Source organism: Triturus cristatus, chromosome 6, assembly GCF_964204655.1.
Source record: "Triturus cristatus chromosome 6, aTriCri1.1, whole genome shotgun sequence".
In the NCBI taxonomy this organism is placed as follows: domain Eukaryota; kingdom Metazoa; phylum Chordata; class Amphibia; order Caudata; family Salamandridae; genus Triturus; species Triturus cristatus.
This window is the reverse complement of record NC_140589.1, coordinates 1,082,336,742-1,082,353,254: the sequence shown is the minus strand read 5'-3', so window position 1 is coordinate 1,082,353,254 and position 16,513 is coordinate 1,082,336,742. Positions and strand designations below refer to the sequence as shown.

General features: G+C 48.4%; 1 protein-coding gene across 1 annotated transcript in view; it reads right to left on the bottom strand.

The window, feature by feature from the left end:
- Window positions 1-16,513, bottom strand: part of PDCD2 (programmed cell death 2) — a 271,283-nt gene that overhangs the window by 18,572 nt on the left and 236,198 nt on the right. Inside the window, exon 5 of the mRNA XM_085611955.1 lies at window positions 15,096-15,209. Within this exon, the coding sequence (XP_085468081.1) occupies window positions 15,096-15,209 (114 nt within the window). The remainder of the gene's footprint in view (window positions 1-15,095; window positions 15,210-16,513) is intronic.

The window sequence follows — 16,513 nt, the reverse complement described above, 5'->3', positions numbered from 1 at the left end:
TTTCGAAAATAGCAGAATATCGCTATATCCGGACTACACGCGTATGGTGGAGAGACAGCGCTCCTCCTTCATGGCAGTAAAAAGAAAATTGAGAGACCTAAACCTAAAATACGTGCTTCTCTTCCCGGCTCGCCTGAAAATTATTTATGAACGCAAAATGCATTTTTTCGAGAGCCCAGAAGACGCCGAGGAATGGTTGGAGGTGACGGACCTACAGTGACTGGAGATACTGCCTCCCACAGCTCACAACATAGCACCAGCCGAACAGAACTAACTGGTAACCGTCGGAGTCGACGAATCAGAGGGAACTCTCGACTGAATAAATCGACGTCACAACAGCAGGGCAAAAAGCAGGCACTTCTAGCAGCTGCTACGTTCCGAGAGACTGAACTAATTGAGGACTCAGCATCCTCTGGGGATGAACTGCACAGGTCAGACTCCGAGGGATGTGTAGCCCTATTTTCCACCGTGACCCAACAGATGGCGGATGGATTGTTTGGCTGACTGCCGTAAGAACATTAATGCCCAAAGACCTGCTTCGGACTATGGCGCAATATCCTTTTATTAAAACATGCTGCGGCGATGTGTGCATATATGTTTCCCCAAGCCCGGGGGGGGGGGTTCTTGCTCGGACTGAGCTGTACAGAGTACCGGAATGTGAATTGCACCCCATGGATGGCATTAGCGATGTCCCCCAAATTGCAAATGCTGTTGTTGTAAAGGGCATAGTTTCATTTGCCATGTTTGGTTGCATGGTCCGGTATAGTTTCTTGACTAGACCGAGTATTGGTCGTTTTGGGAGGGATTCCTTTGTTTAATACGAAGCGGCTTACCACCCAGACATATATGACACAACCTGCCCTCAGGACCACTCTACTATACCAATACACACACTTAGCTAATATAACATAATTACATGGAACGTACGAGGTATGGGTTCGATGCAGAAACGCCATATAATACATGCTCAATTTCAAGTGGCGTAAAGCACACATAGTGTATTTGCAAGAAACTCATATGTTAGAACAGGAGACAGTGAAGCTCCGCAAGAAATGGAGGGGGCAGGTTTTCTCTACTAATTATTCTGGATATGCACGTGGCGTCCCCATATGGATTAGGCATGGTGTGCCCTTTACAGCACTGGAGCTAAGAATAGATAAGTAGGGACAATATGTTTTTCTGCGGGGGTCCCTGGATGGTCAACAAGTCGTGTTGGGCAGCACATATGCGCCGAATACTGAGCAAGAGAGTTTTTTCATTATTTTGAATTTAGCATTGACTGGATGGGAGATGCATCCCTAGATTATCGGCGGGGATTGTAACACAATCATGGATGTTGCTTTAGACAGGTCCCATCCCCCTTTACGTGGCACAGGCGTGATTAAACAAAAACGCAAAAATCAGATATATCCAAACCATGATATTACACAGGGCATATCTCACCCCTCACAGACTGGACAGAATGTTCCCGCAAACGCAACACTGCTGCCCTAGAGGTCACTGGGAGGGAGCAGGGATAGTTCATATGGTGTGGGCTTGCCCACATATACGGGAGTTTTGGGGTTTGATCAGACAATATATAAGCGGAGCTACACAAAGGGACATAACCGACACCCTGGAGGTTTGTATCCTGGGCATCCACAAGTCCTCCACTAAATACAAAGCGCAATATAGGTTTGTGAACCTGTCGCTCATCTTAGCTATTCGGGCTATCACCATGTGGTGGAAATCCAAGAAATCACCTTCCGTACACATGTGGCGTAGCGAACTGATTCGGTGGGGTAGTGCAGAAAGCGCGGCCATCAGATGGGAGGAGGTCAGGGGCTTACATAAAACCCCAATAGCAATCGAGTGGGATGTTCTGCTGGAAACCCTTAAAGCGCAAGAATTAGATACTATAGATGCTCGAACAGGTCACAATAAAAAGTGTAAAACTCCGAACCCACCTCGCAGGGATAATTATAATGGCAGGAATGCATACCGAAGAACAAGTGTCGTTGTCAATCTAACCCAAGAAGTAATTAGGTTGATGTTAATAAATGATGTGGTACGCCGAGCCTGAGGCAACAAGGTGCCCTCGGTCGCTGCTGTATGAGGTCAATAGGACTGGTGGAAGGGGGGAGAAGTTGGGGTTTCTTTGTTGGAAATAGCAGTCAAGGACGTGTTGGGATACGGACATACCTCCTGATTGGAGTCTATGACTATTTGTAAAATGTTTAAGTGGAAATTATTTGTGATTGAGCGAACTATGTATAGTGCGAGTAAAAGCAGGTATTGGCTTTGTCGACCTTCTTTCTTTTTTCATACTGCAGTGCCCACAATAGTGGAGATACTGATTGTACCGACCCACATGTTTATTGTACTGCAACAGCCATATTGTGTAAAATGAAAATCTGTTAATAAAATTTGTTTAAAAAAAAAAATGAAGAGCACATATTCCTGTAGTCAAAATTGTTCTTTTAGGGCCTTAAGTGACTTAATTACAAATATTTGGTATAGATCCCCTAATTTGGTCCATTTAGCACTTCTTCCTTTTTGGAAGGTAGTTTTGACTAACCCCAGAGGGAAGGCCAGCTTTACCATAAAGGTGGGTGTATGGGGCTGGCACTGAAGAGAGAACCATTTTAATTCCAATTCAGCCCCTAACAGCTATAAGTGTCTTTGTGATTGAGGATAAGTACATCCCTAATGGCTTAACTTGAAGATTAAGTCACAGTATCTCCAAGTAGACCAGGTTATGGTCTATAAAACACTAAGGGCCTCATGTAGGTAGCTAAATACCGGTCGGTAACGGCCGAAATTCGGTAAATATCCCGTTACCGACTGGTATTTAGCTATTTGGGATGTAGGAGGCATAATTCAGGATTCGGTAAATTACCGAATCGGTAAAATACCGAATCGGTAAATACCGAATCCTGAATGTAGGGAGCACTCTAAAGAGTGCAAATTAGAATTAAGAATTCGTTATTTACCACCAAATACAGGTTGGTGATAAATAACGAATACCTTGCAAAACGCAATATTTTGCAGATGTAAGAGTGCCATGTGGCAGACATACATGCCCTTAGGGCATGTATGTGCGCCACATGTGCACACATGCAAGAATCAGGGGTGCAACAGGGTGTCAATGTGACACCCTGCCACCCTTGTATATGCTCCCCCCATTACCGAATCGGTATTTACCGAATCGGTAATGGTGACTGGATTCCTATGGGCCTCCAGGCCCATAGGAATCAATGGGAAGGTATGCCCCATTACCGAATCGGTAAATACCGATTCATATTTACCGAATTTTTCCGATTCGGTAAAATTTACCGAATCATTACCTACATCACATTTACCGATTCATAAATACAGAATCGGTAAAATTCGGTATTTATGAATCGGTAAATGTATGGCCCTTTGGGTGGTATTTTTGTTACTTCAACCTTTCCAGAAAGTACAGCACTTGGGTAGTAGTTCTAAATGTGTGGAATCCATATTCCTCCATGATTGGAACGAAGGTATCCTATTTTACTAGGATTCCTTAATTTTCTCCCCCCCCAAAAGGTGGCACTACAGCACAGGAAGAATTGTTGGGCAATAGTCAACAGCATTATTTGGAACGAGAATAATATTTTATATAGAATACTCATTTTGATCGTTGACGTACAGCCCAGACAAGATAGGGCCATGTTATACCATCTTTGAAAATCTGAGGTGATATTTTTTAATGCTGGTGAAAAATTAGCTCTTTGTATTTCTGGTAGGGTAGGCGCTGTAGTGATCTCCAGGTGTTTTAAATACTTTGTGTTCTTTCGGAACTGATCATCAAGAACGTTAGAACCAAATTGAGGTCCATTGGGGCATAAAAGGATGAAAGAGGAAACCTGTATTTAAGCCTTTTCCAAAATCTGAGGACAATGGGGGACTTAAATATAGGTGGCTGATTTGGAAGGCAAATGAATACCGAAAAGGCTGCAAAGTATCCTTTAACAGTGCCCAACAAACAACCTTGCTGGGCTTGAGATAGAGAAAATGTAATCTATTTGACAGGGGTGCCTTCAATTGCTTTCCATGCTCATTTGCACAACGTAACAAAATAGTTCCGCCATCTGGCATAAGCCGATTTTGTGGACAGATGATTTTGTGGATAGATGACGACCTGAAAGGATCAGGTTGGTTATCTCCACAGGCAGGCAAATGAAGCTCGACTGCACCTTTTGGGCCCCAGATATAAAGGTGGAAGCTCTGAAGATGGTGATAAAGAACTTGTCCCTCCGACTGGGAAATGTGGTCCGCCCTGAGATGTAGCCTGAGCAGTAGACACAAGGAAAATCGCTGATGGTCTGCATTCCAAACCATAGCTGGCCAATCCTAGGCAATAGGGATGACTTGCACTCATTCACGTCGAAATGAACTCAATATCACAGGCATTAAGGGTATAGAGAGAAATGCATAGTGAAACTGAAAATTTCATGTAAACCGATACACACACACACAAACTCAAGGCCTTCTACAACAGAAACTAGAGGGCACTGAACTGTGGGCAGTGTGCGTTCTCTGTAGTGGCAAAGAGGGCCAGGAATGCCCGCTGGGGGAAGAAATTCTTGACTACTACTAGGTGGAGATACCAGTTGAAATAAGAAAGATTGCGCCAACTCAGGCTGTCAGCTCTGGCATTTAGCAAGCCTGCCTGTAGTTGGTGACCAGCCGGGTCCCATAGACTTCAGACCCATGCCAAGAGCCTTACAACTTCTGGCAAAGAAAATGCCTCCTAGTTTGTTTACATGCCACATTGCAAGCATGCGGTTTGTTGGTATCTGGACAGACTGGCTGCAAAAAGGAGGGTAAGAAAGTTTTCAGAGTCAGTCAAAATGAACAAGTTAATGTGCTGAACCTGCTTTTCTGAAGATCAGAGGCCTCTTATCTACAGTTCCTACAGACATGCACCGCACTCTAAGGTAGAACGATCCGTCCATCACTACTCTGGCCACTGCTGGTGCTGAAGGAGTAGTTTCTTTTCTGTAACTCCAGTTCTGTGGTAGGGGTATCTCTGTGATAGTCATAATCTAGTGAATAGTCCCGCCCATGTGCGGGGACCCCGGAGCAATAAACAAATAATCTCTTAAGGTGTCAAATCATGCAGACCTGCATCCACCTTTAAGAGAGAATTTAATTTAAAGACAGATAATGCAGCCTATATCTCCACAGGCTACACTGTCCAGTACTTCAACTAGAAAATTCCACCAACATCCACAAACAGCACTGCCTGTCCAGCTTTTCTCCACAAGGGAAAAAACCCTGCCTCTACCAGCAAAAGCCTCTGGAATGATAGAGAGGAAGGAATGGACAGACAAGCCCCATAGGCTGCCATTATGTGGCTCAGAACAGGATACTGTGCCTTTAAGAAAACTTTCCAGAACTTTCCCAGTATCCCAGAATGCACAGCAGGTCCCTTTTACTTTCAGTTCTTTTTGAAGGCATAGCACGCCAGATCTGTAGCATTCCTTATATGAATAATCATCTCTCCACCTGGGAGGAGGGCGGGCGCTTATGACTATAACAGAGATACCCCTAATACAGAACTGGAGTTACAGAAAAGAAACTACTCCTTCTGTAGTAGGGGATCTCTGTGTATAGTCATAATCTAGTGAATAGAATGGCAAGCCCATCCCCACACAAAAACTGCGGTGGAGAAGACACAAAACAAAACCACTACTGTGCGAACAGATTTCGCAGCGAAGCCTGCCCAACCTGAGCATCTGCCCTGGCATCCACGTCCAGACAGTAATGCGCAGCAAAGGTATGGACCGACTTCCAAGTGGCCGCCTTGCATATTTCTGCAATCGGAACATTACGCAGCAAAGCAGTCGTGGCCGCTTTGCCCCTGGTGGAATGAGCCTTAGGTTTACCCCCTAAGGTCTTATTAGCCTTTTGGTAACAATTGTATGCAGGACACAATCCACCGAGAGGTGGACTGCTTAGAGGTCGCGAGACCGGTCCTGACTGATCCATAATTAATAAACAATTGGTCTGACCTACGAATATCCTTGGTCTTATCAAGATAAAATTTCAACACCCTCCGAACATCCAGGGAATGGAGAGACCTTTCCGCTGGCGAAGAGGGATTCTGAAAGAACGTAGGTAAAGTTATGGTCTGGTTGACATGAAAATCAGAGATAACCTTAGGAAGAAATTTAGGGTGAGTACGCATAACAACCTTAGCAGGGTGAAATACAGTATAAGGTTCTTGACAACATAATGCCTGAAGTTCACTCACCCTGCGGGCCGATGTAATGGCCACTAGGAACGCCGCCTTCCAGGATAGGTGCTGCAACGAAGCCTTGTGAATGGGTTCAAAAGGCTCCTTCATCAGTCTGGACAGCACCACATTCAAGTCCCAGGAAGGCGAGGGAAGTCTGACAGGAGGAAACACTTTCTTCAAGCCTTCCAAAAAATCCTTGACCACAGGGATCTGAAAGAAGGAAGTCTGTGAAGGGCATTTCCTGTAAGCAGTCAAAGCAGCCAGATGAACCTTAATGGAATGGAAATTAAGGCCTGACTGCGCCAAATGTAAAAGATATGGAAGGATGACATCTTCCTTACATGACGTAGGGTCAAAGCTCTTGGACTTGCACCAGATACAGAACCTCTTCCACTTGTAGGCATAGGACGTTCTAGTGGAAGGCCGTTTAGACTCCTTCAGTATGTCCATACAATTGTCTGGCAAATTCAGATGGCCATATTGCACAATCTCAGGAGCCATGCCGCCAAACTCAAAGACGAGAGGTTGTGGTGCACCATCCGCCCCCCTGAACTTCGTGAGAAGGTCCGGCCTGCACGGCAGCCGTATGTGCGGAAGGAGAGACCGATGAAGTAGGTCCGTGAACCACCACTGTCTGGGCCATTCCGGAGCAATCAGGATCATCCGAGCCCCTGACTGGGACAGTTTGATGAGCACCGCCGGAATCAGGGGAATGGGTGGAAAAGCGTACAGAAAGCTGTTCGACCAGTCGATCCATAGCGCATTCCCCAGCGTCCCCCGCTGGTAGTACCTGGATGCGAAGTCTCGGCATTTGCTGTTTTCGGCGGTGGCGAACAGATCTACGTCTGGAGTCCCCCACCTTGCGAAGACTTCTCCTAGTACTTCGTCGTTTATGACCCATTCGTGGTTTTCCTGAATCAGTCTGCTCAGTGCGTCCGCCTGAACATTCTGCACCCCTGGCAGATGCGTGGCCGTAATAGTCAGTCCTCGGGCCAGAAGCCAGTGCCAGATCGCCTGCGCCTCCTGCGACAGAGTGCGCGATCTCGACCCCCCCCTGCTTGTTGAGGTAATACATAGTGGTTGTATTGTCCGTCTGTATCAGCAGCGAGTTGGTCTGGAAGGACGGAAGGAAGGCCTTCAACGCCAGGAAGACAGCTCTGAGTTCCAGGAAATTGATGTGGTACGTAGACTCCAACTGGGACCACTTTCCTTGAATCTGCAATTCGCCGGAATGCGCTCCCCAGCCTTGGAGAGACGCATCCGTCACAACACTCTTCGCGGGAATGTCCTTGTGGAAGGGAACCCCCTTGAGGAGGTTCTCCGCCGAACACCACCACTTCAGAGACTGAAGAGCATGTAGAGACAGCCGTATCTTGTCGTCCCAAGAACCTGTTTTCTGATCCCATTGATCCTCCAAGCACTCCTGCAGTGGTCTCATGTGCAGCCGTGCGTGAGGCAGATACAGGAGGCCATCGACCCCAGCAGTGAAGACACCTTCCTCACCGTCGTCGATGGAGCAGTCCTGAGGTCCTGAGCCTTTCGAAGGAGTGATAACCGTCTCTCCTCCGAAGGAGACATGCTTGCTGACCTCGTATCGATGGAGGCTCCCAAGTACTGAATGCACTGGACCGGAGTCGGGACCGATTTGGACATGTTGACGTGTAACCCCAACTTGTGCAAGAGGACGCACGTCCACCGGAAGTGTGCTTGCGCCTCCGAGAAGGATGAGGCCTTGATCAAACAATCGTCCAGGTATGGGTAGACAAACACCTTGTTCCTCCGCAGGTGTGCCGTCACCACCGCCATGCACTTCGAGAAGGTCCTGGGCGCAGACTTTAGCCCGAACGGCAGCAATGTGTATTGATAGTGATTGGCGCCAACTTGGAATCGCAAGAACTTCCCGTGCTTCCGTGCAATGGGCACATGGAAGTACGCATCCTGTAGATCTATGGCACAGAGCCAGTCTCCCCGTTGCAACTGAGGGTAAATCTGATGCAACGATAGCATGCGAAAGTTCTCTCTGCGAATCCATTTGTTTGCCTGTCGCAAATCCAGAATGGGCCTGAACTCGTTCTTGTCCTTCTTGCGAACGAGGAAGAACCGAGAGTACAGACCTCTTCCCCTTTGAGACAGAGGTACCTCTTCTACCGCCTTTTTTCTCAACAATAGGTCTGCCTCCGCCTGGAGCTCTTGCAGCTGAAACGGAGAGCTTACCGGCGGAATCGCTGGAGGCGGGCTGATAAACCGAAGACTGTATCCATTGCAAACAATATTCAGCACCCACTTGTCCTGAGTAATTTTTCTCCACTCTGCCGGAAAAAATTGAATGCTTCCCCCCACTGGAGTGGGTAACGGTTGCAGGGGAAGTAGCCGCTCAGGGCCGAGACCCGGCCGGGCCCTTGGTAGTAGTAGCGGCCTGCTGGCCTCCTCTACCCCTCTGGCGTTTCTGGAAGGGTTTCCGGAACTGCTGCTGTTGGTGCTGCTGCTGTCCCGAACCCTGCCCACGCCCTCTGCCCGTAGACCCGAACCGCCCCTGGAACGGGCGCTTCTTCTTCTCGGCCTTCTCGAACCCGACAGCCATCAGGGTCTCCGCCTCCGCCTTCATGCGGGCCATCTCATCATCCGCATGTTTACCAAACAGGGTCTCCCCCGAGAAGGGCAGATTGGCTACTCTGTGCTGAGCCTCCGGCTTGAGCGACGTCAGGCGCAGCCAAGAGTGACGCCTCTGGTGGACGCCATGACAGTAGGAGTGCGCCGCCAACAAGGAGACATCCGCTGCCGCACTGATGACCTGGTTCGAAACCAGCATACCCTCTCGCCCCGTCTCCAGGAAGTCCTCCTTCCTGTCCCGGGGCAGCAAGTCCGCATACTGTTGGAGGGACTCCCACAGGGCCCGGTCGTAACGCCCCAACAGCGCCCCCGCACTCGCCGCCTTCATGGTGGTAGACGCGGTCCCACACACCTTCCTGCCCGCCGAGTCCAGCCAGCGGCTTTCCTTGTCGGGCGGAACCGTCGATGAAGGTGCGGTCGCATGCTGTTTCCTCGCCGCCGTCACGATGACAGAGTCCGGCTTCGGGTCCATCCTTAAAAAAGCAGGGTCCGAGTCCGGGGCCCGTTACTTTTTCAGGAGCCGTGAGGGGGCGGATTTCGTCACCGCGGGAGTGAGGAACAACTCCAACGCGGGCTCCACCAGTCCCGGCACTAGAGGCAGCAGGGGGCGAGAAAGGTGTTTTTTGTGTAGAGTCTCGAATATCACGGACGTCGTGGGTGTCGGCACCGTCACCGTGATTCCCATCTTGGCTGCCCCCCTCAGCAGCACCTCCTGGAAGGAGACTAGATCGTCCACAGGAGACACCCTAGTCCCCGGTGAGTCTGACAGAGTCGGTGAGAAATCCCTGGCCGAGGACCGTGTGCGTGACCTGGACCTGTGCCTCCTATGGCGTCGTCCTGATGACGACGACGACCTCCTATGGCTCCGCGACCTTCTCCTCCTGACGGAGCGGGACCGCGACCTCCTCGGCTTCGGCCTGTCCGCTGGTCTAGCCGGGCCCGGCGACCATGGATGTCGCGGCCTCGGCATCCCCTGCGGCGGAGTCGGATACCTGGGCAGGGAAACCGACCTCGGCGGAACTGCAGGCGGCCCCAACGGAGTGCGAGGTGGTATAGAACGAGGAGGGGGAGGTGGAGGTGGTGACGCTGGCGGTGGTGGTGGAGGAGGAGTCGGTGGTCGTGGTGGTGGTGGCGGAGGTGGCGATGGCGTAGGGTTCCGAGGAGGTGTATACACCACGGAGTACCCCGATCCCGGCGACTCCGTTCCCCTCTTACTCCTGGTGTCAGGGCTCCCCCTGCGCCGTCTCGACGTCGATCTTCTTCTCGACGTCGATCTTCTTCTCGACGTCGATCTTCTTCTCGACGTCGATCTTCTCGACGTCGATCTTCTCGACGTCGATCTTCTCGACGTCGATCTTCTTCTCGACGTCGATCTTCTTCTCGACGTCGATCGTCTCGACGTCGATCTTCTTCTCGACGTCGATCTCCTCGACGTCGATCTCCTCGACGTCGATCTCCTCGACGGCAGTCGTCTTGACGTCGATCTCCTCGACGGCAATCGTCTTGACGTCGATCGTCTTGACGTCGATCGTCTTGACGTCGATCTACGTGACGTCGATCGCCGCCTCGACGGCGACCTTCTGCCTCGACGGCGTCCTTCTTCTCTTCGCCGACGGCGATCGGCGCTCTCCCCTCGATGGCGAGCGCCGACGCCAGGCCTGATCTCGACGCCGATGGCTTGACGGCGTCGTCGCAGAAGATGCCGATGCCGTCGACGGCGGCCTGTTCAGCTCCTCCGACGCCGATCGTCGACCCCGCTTCTCCCCAGAGCCCTGGGGAGATGGCGAACAGACCGTAGTCATCCCTCTCGACGCCGCCGTCGACACCTTCGACGTCGAGTGGGGACGCTTGCTGGTCTTCCTGCCCCTGGGGAGCCCCCCAGAGGCCTCAGCATGGGCAGAATCAGCCCCTCCAGACCCACCTCGTGCCTTCAGCCTTCTGTCCTCCAGGACCTGGAGCCTGATCTTCATCCTCTCTCTCAGGGTCCTGGCTGAAAAAGAGCGGCAGATCTCACACTCCTCAGGCACGTGGGACTGGGGAAGGCAGACGATGCACACCCTGTGTGGGTCTGACTTAGCCTTTTTCCTTTTTACAATCAGGACACTTGTCGAACAAGCCAGGCATGCTGACAACACCAGAAGGAAAGGACTTTACTAACACTTCTAAATTCACTTGAAAAGTAACAAATAACCCTTGAAAATGGAGAGCTCAATGCTCCAGGGTCCTGCTAGCAGGAGCCGGAAAAAAGAACTGAAAGTAAAAGGGACCTGCTGTGCATTCTGGGATACTGGGAACGTTCTGGAAAGTTTTCTTAAAGGCACAGTATCCTGTTCTGAGCCACATAATGGCAGCCTATGGGGCTTGTCTGTCCATTCCTTCCTCTCTATCATTCCAGAGGCTTTTGCTGGTAGAGGCAGGGTTTTTTCCCTTGTGGAGAAAAGCTGGACAGGCAGTGCTGTTTGTGGATGTTGGTGGAATTTTCTAGTTGAAGTACTGGACAGTGTAGCCTGTGGAGATATAGGCTGCATTATCTGTCTTTAAATTAAATTCTCTCTTAAAGGTGGATGCAGGTCTGCATGATTTGACACCTTAAGAGATTATTTTTTATTGCTTCGGGGTCCCCGCACATGGGCGGGCCTATTCACTAGATTATGACTATCACAGAGATCCCCTACTACAGAACGTCAGGTTCTCCTTTACTGACCACAAGAGCACACCCATCGCCATGTCCCCAGAATTCTGACAACATCCGACAAATGACCCGTGTTGGAACCACTGTACATGGAGACACCATTGGAAAGCGTGCATTTGTGGCCAGCAGAATACAGGAAGCCAGCACCTACCAGATGAAGAACCGCCAGGACTATAATTTGAGATCCCCCACAAAGACCCAGATCCTCTGGGGAAGAGGGAAAGCCCTAAAGACGACGTGTACTACTGCCTCTATGAAGAAGAGGCACTGAGAGGGCTCTAGGTGTGACTCGGAAAAGTTGACCGAAAATCCCAAATCAAACAGCAGGTATGCTATGGCCTTGTAAAATGCCACAAGTTGCTGCAAGCCTGCCTTGAGCATCCAATCGTCAAGGTACTGGAACACGGAGTTATCCAACCTTTGCAGATATGCCGTAACCACTGCCATCACCTTTGTGAGGTCCTGGTTGCCAAAGTCAGTCCAAATTGGTGGACCATGGATTGGCAGTGGGTTGAAACAACCACAAACCCCAGGTACCTCCTGTGCAACTGCAGGATTGCTGTGTGGAATTAGGCGTCCTGCAAGACGAGTAGTACTATCCAGTTTTCCGCTTCCCGCACAAAAAGCACCTAAGATAGGGACAGCATCTTGAAATTGTGAAGTTAAAAGTTCAAAAGGCTGAGGTCTGGGATCACACACAGGCCAACGTTCTTATTGGGACCAGTAAGTACCAGGAGTAGCACCTCTGCGCAACTTCCTGCTCTTGTCTCAACTCAACTGCTCCTTTATGCAACAGGTCAGCCACCTCCTGTTGTAGAATACGAAGGTGATCTTCCAACTGAAGTGACTGTGAGGGATTTGGAGAGGAACTTGCTGGAAGGGAAGGGGTGATCTCCTTTCTATAATCTGAAAAACATACTGGATCTTAGTAATATCCATCCAGACCTGTAGAAAGGATGACACCCTCTCTCCAACTGGCTGTGTGTGTTCTGTTAAGGGGAATCTAAATCAGCTTTGCAGGTGGCACAGAGGAGGACAAAGAGGAGAAGGGCTTTTGGGTCAGTCTACCCTTCAGTTTGCCTCTGCTCCTGTACTGCCAGAGAAATTGGTTCAGCTGTTGGTTGGGCTAGGAAAGTTGGCATCAGTGAAAAGGAAGCAGTTTTAAGTTTCCCCAAACTTCTAGTACTGTCTATGGAAATCTTGGGACGGGGATGCTAATTCCAAGGATCGAGCAGTTGCTAACCTGACATGGACCTCTAACCACCTCTGCAAAATTATGTTTCAGGAGTTCAAGTAAACCCGGCACCACTATGTTAGCCTTTTCACACATAACCCTCATTTCCAACTTCACAGGGGAAAAATTGGAGGGACACCTATTCAATTTCTTTGATTAAAGAAACAAGTCTTTCCTTACTTCTAAATCTCCAGCAGTATCTATAGGGCCACGCTACTACACCCTACGGATACTGAGGGAGATTCAGAAGTAAGGAAAGGACTAATTACACTGCACAGCATCCAGCATTAACTTTGAATACATCTGTGGTTATGTTATGTTATGTTATAATGATCTTGTATAGCACACGTACACTGATTGGTTTCATGGCGCTGATTCTAGGAGTTGCCGAACCCTGTTGGAGTTATTAAGAAGCTTGAGTGTACAGCCAGGTTTGAAGGGATTTCCTAAAGCTCAGCAAGTCGGTGCATGATCTAATTTCCAGAGGAAAGGAATTTCACACTCTGGTAGCCAGAGTTGTAAACCTACAGCCCCCTTGTCGCTTCAGCTTAAATGCAGGAGTTGCCAAAAGATGGAGGTGGGCCGAGCGCAGATTGCGTGGGGGAATGTACCTTTGAATTAGGCTGTCAATAATTTAGGGCTCCGTCCATGTAAAGATTTGAAGACCAAACATCCTACTTTAAAAGCGCAACGCTGGGGACTGGGAAGCCAATGCAGCTTCCCCAAAAGTGGGGTGACATGTTGCCATCTTGGTTGCTGGTGAATCAGTCTGGCCGCTTGATTTTGTACCATCTGCATCAGTTTAGTTAAGAAGAGTGGCAGACCAAGGTAGACTGAGTTGGCATAGTCCAGGTGTGACATAATTGTAGCAATCACGACCTGTATCAGTGCTGCCTGTGTGAGTAGTATGCTGATCTTTCTGATCTTCCGCAATTGGAAGAAACAAGTAGAGATCACAGAGCCAACTTGAGTTTTTAATGACAGGTTGTTATTTATCGTGACACCAAGACTTTTTGCCGAAGAGGTTGGAATGGGGGATGGTCCCAGGTCCATTGGCCAATAGTGTGGACCCCACAAATTGTGGCTGCCCCCTGTCAAGAAGACTAATTCGTTCTTGCCAGGGTTAAGCTTTAAATGATTACAGTCCATCCAGTTGCTGATGTGCAACATAGTAGCTTGGAAGTCAGAGACTGATTGTGGTGAGCTGTCGATTGTAAACATTAATTGTAAGTCGTCGGCATAGTTGAAGGTGACAACTTTTCTTGCCTTGAGACCCCGACTCAGAGGGAGAAGGTAGAGATTAAACAAATGAGGGGACAACGAGGAGCCCTACGGGACCCCGCAAGTTGTTTTTAGCTTTTGTGTGGTAAACTGGGCTGCACGGACTGACTGGGAGCGATCTTCGAGAAAGGATCTAATCCAACCCAAGGCTGAGCCCTGGATCCCAGCCTCCCTGACACGGTCCACCAAAATTCCATGGTCGACTGTGTCAAAGGCGGCCGAGAGGTCTAACAGCCCAGGGCCAGAGGAGTACCTCTGTCAGCCTTCTCTCGCAGGGAATCCAGTACCGGCAGTATTACCCTCTCCGTTGAGTGGGCAGGGCGGAATCCAGCTTGGCGTGAGTCGAGATAGTTGGATTGTTCAATAAAATTAGACAAACACTTTGCCACATGAGCCTCCAATACCTTCGCCAGGTACGGGAGCAGAGATATTGAGCGTTAATTTGACAGAATCTGGGGGTCTGCCCCTGGTTTCTTCAGGAGGGGAACTACAATTGCCTCCTTAAAGGCTTTAGCTTCTATGTTGAAATATTACTGTCTTATGCCTTTCCACTATATTTGGAGCGAGGATTCACTTTACTCGTTTGCCCTGAGGAAGTCAAGTATAAGACGAAACACATTTTGGCTAGCGTAGAGAAGTCACAAAATAAACCATCGTCATCATTAATCAAGGCTCGGTCTATTGTTTTGTGGCACTCAGGGTACTGTTTCAAATGTTAAGGTAAAGTTTGGAGACATTTTTACTAATATACAGAATAAAGAATTTTGATTTCAAAGCAGGTCTGAACTGAAGCTCATGGAGCTATACTTCAAGGTATGCCAGAGGTACCAGTTCGTATTGCTCCCCAACAACTGATCATATGCTTAAGTTTCCACCAGAAAATTATGTGCTCAATAGAAACCCTGTTTACAATAGAGAACTGTTTATGCTCCAAGAAAAAGGTGCAGTATTCATTGCACCCCATCAGTTTTGTTGACAGTATTTCAGAAATTGAATATGTTCGCAAAAGCAATAAAATTGAACTTGAATACCTGAAACTCAAATATCCGTTTGGCACCACAAGAACAATTTGGAATATCTGTATCCTGAGGAACTTGGTCACCTGAAATCCACAGAGGGTCTCCACCTCTGCAATATCTCAAAACCTAAATGTAAAATTAAAAAATACAAAGACATCCTCGTTAAACATTGAAATACAGGGTACGTGACACTCAACTTTCATTACATAAAGTGCAAATTCATAATCACGTTCATGTGCTTATGATCTTATCATATGGATCCCTTCTTTTCTTATTCTTCTTACCTTTTACTGACGACTAGTGTATTAAATTCAGTGCCGTTATTTAGCATAGCATAGAACGTATATTGTAGGATACTTAACAAATAACTCTTTCTATACCATCGCAACAGCGATGGAGTACCCACTCTGCCAACTTTACTGTCTGCCTGTGTTCGAATCAGAGGTGGGCAGACCGACAGCATGCCAATGACAGAGCCAACTCCATCACATACGTATGCCTCCGACGGCCAGACGGAATACAGGCCGTCAGAGTTTAGCCATCTCACCGTCCACCCTATTTAGAGAGAGCCGGCTGATGGCTTTTATTTTTTGACTATCAGTTACTTGGCGGCTAGGGACAGTAAAAATAAAAGAATTACTCTCACACCAGGGAAGTAAACTCCCATGAGGTTGGGGTCATTCATTTTACTTTTTTCAGAAACAAAATCCCGTTCAGGGAGTCTGTTTGTGGAAAAAGTAAAGGTTTGTATAAGTTTGGTGGTGTCCATCAATTGATGGAGCCAGCCATCAAACATTTGCAACAACAACTGGAACCGCAGTGACGGGGTTTCCTGTCAAATTAAGAGGTGTCCACAGGGCTGGCACATCTCTAAATTTAGGGCAAGGGATGTCCGTCAGGGAGACAGAGTGACTTACTCTTCTGCCCTGACAAACATTACTACATTCTCCAAACTCTGAATCAGGCCCTCAATCTTCAAATGGTATGAGTGGCAATAAACGATTTACCTTGTAGGAATTTACTGCATAAACCTCCAATCTTCTTTTAAATAAGCAGACCTACTTTAAGAAGCCTCTTGTTAATTACTGTCCTCTAGATATACAGTGGGTTTATTTTGAGTTGATCTGAAAACATGAAATAGATGATGATGAAATAGTGAATGTAATCTTGTTACACTGACAATGTCCAAGGTACACAGAACGCCTGTTTACTAAGGCAGTACAATAGTACGCCCAGCAGAGCCCTTGCTGAGAAATTGGGCCTGCAAGCTTTGAGCCCAAGCCTTACAGTTGCGGTAGAAGGGAGACATTGTAGCATTGAAAGAGCCTGGGGTATTAAAGCAAAGACAGGCGTACTAGGGGACTTTTTGCCTCAAGGGAATGATTTGGATGAATATGTTTTACTGCAATCAAATTGATTGATTTTACCTC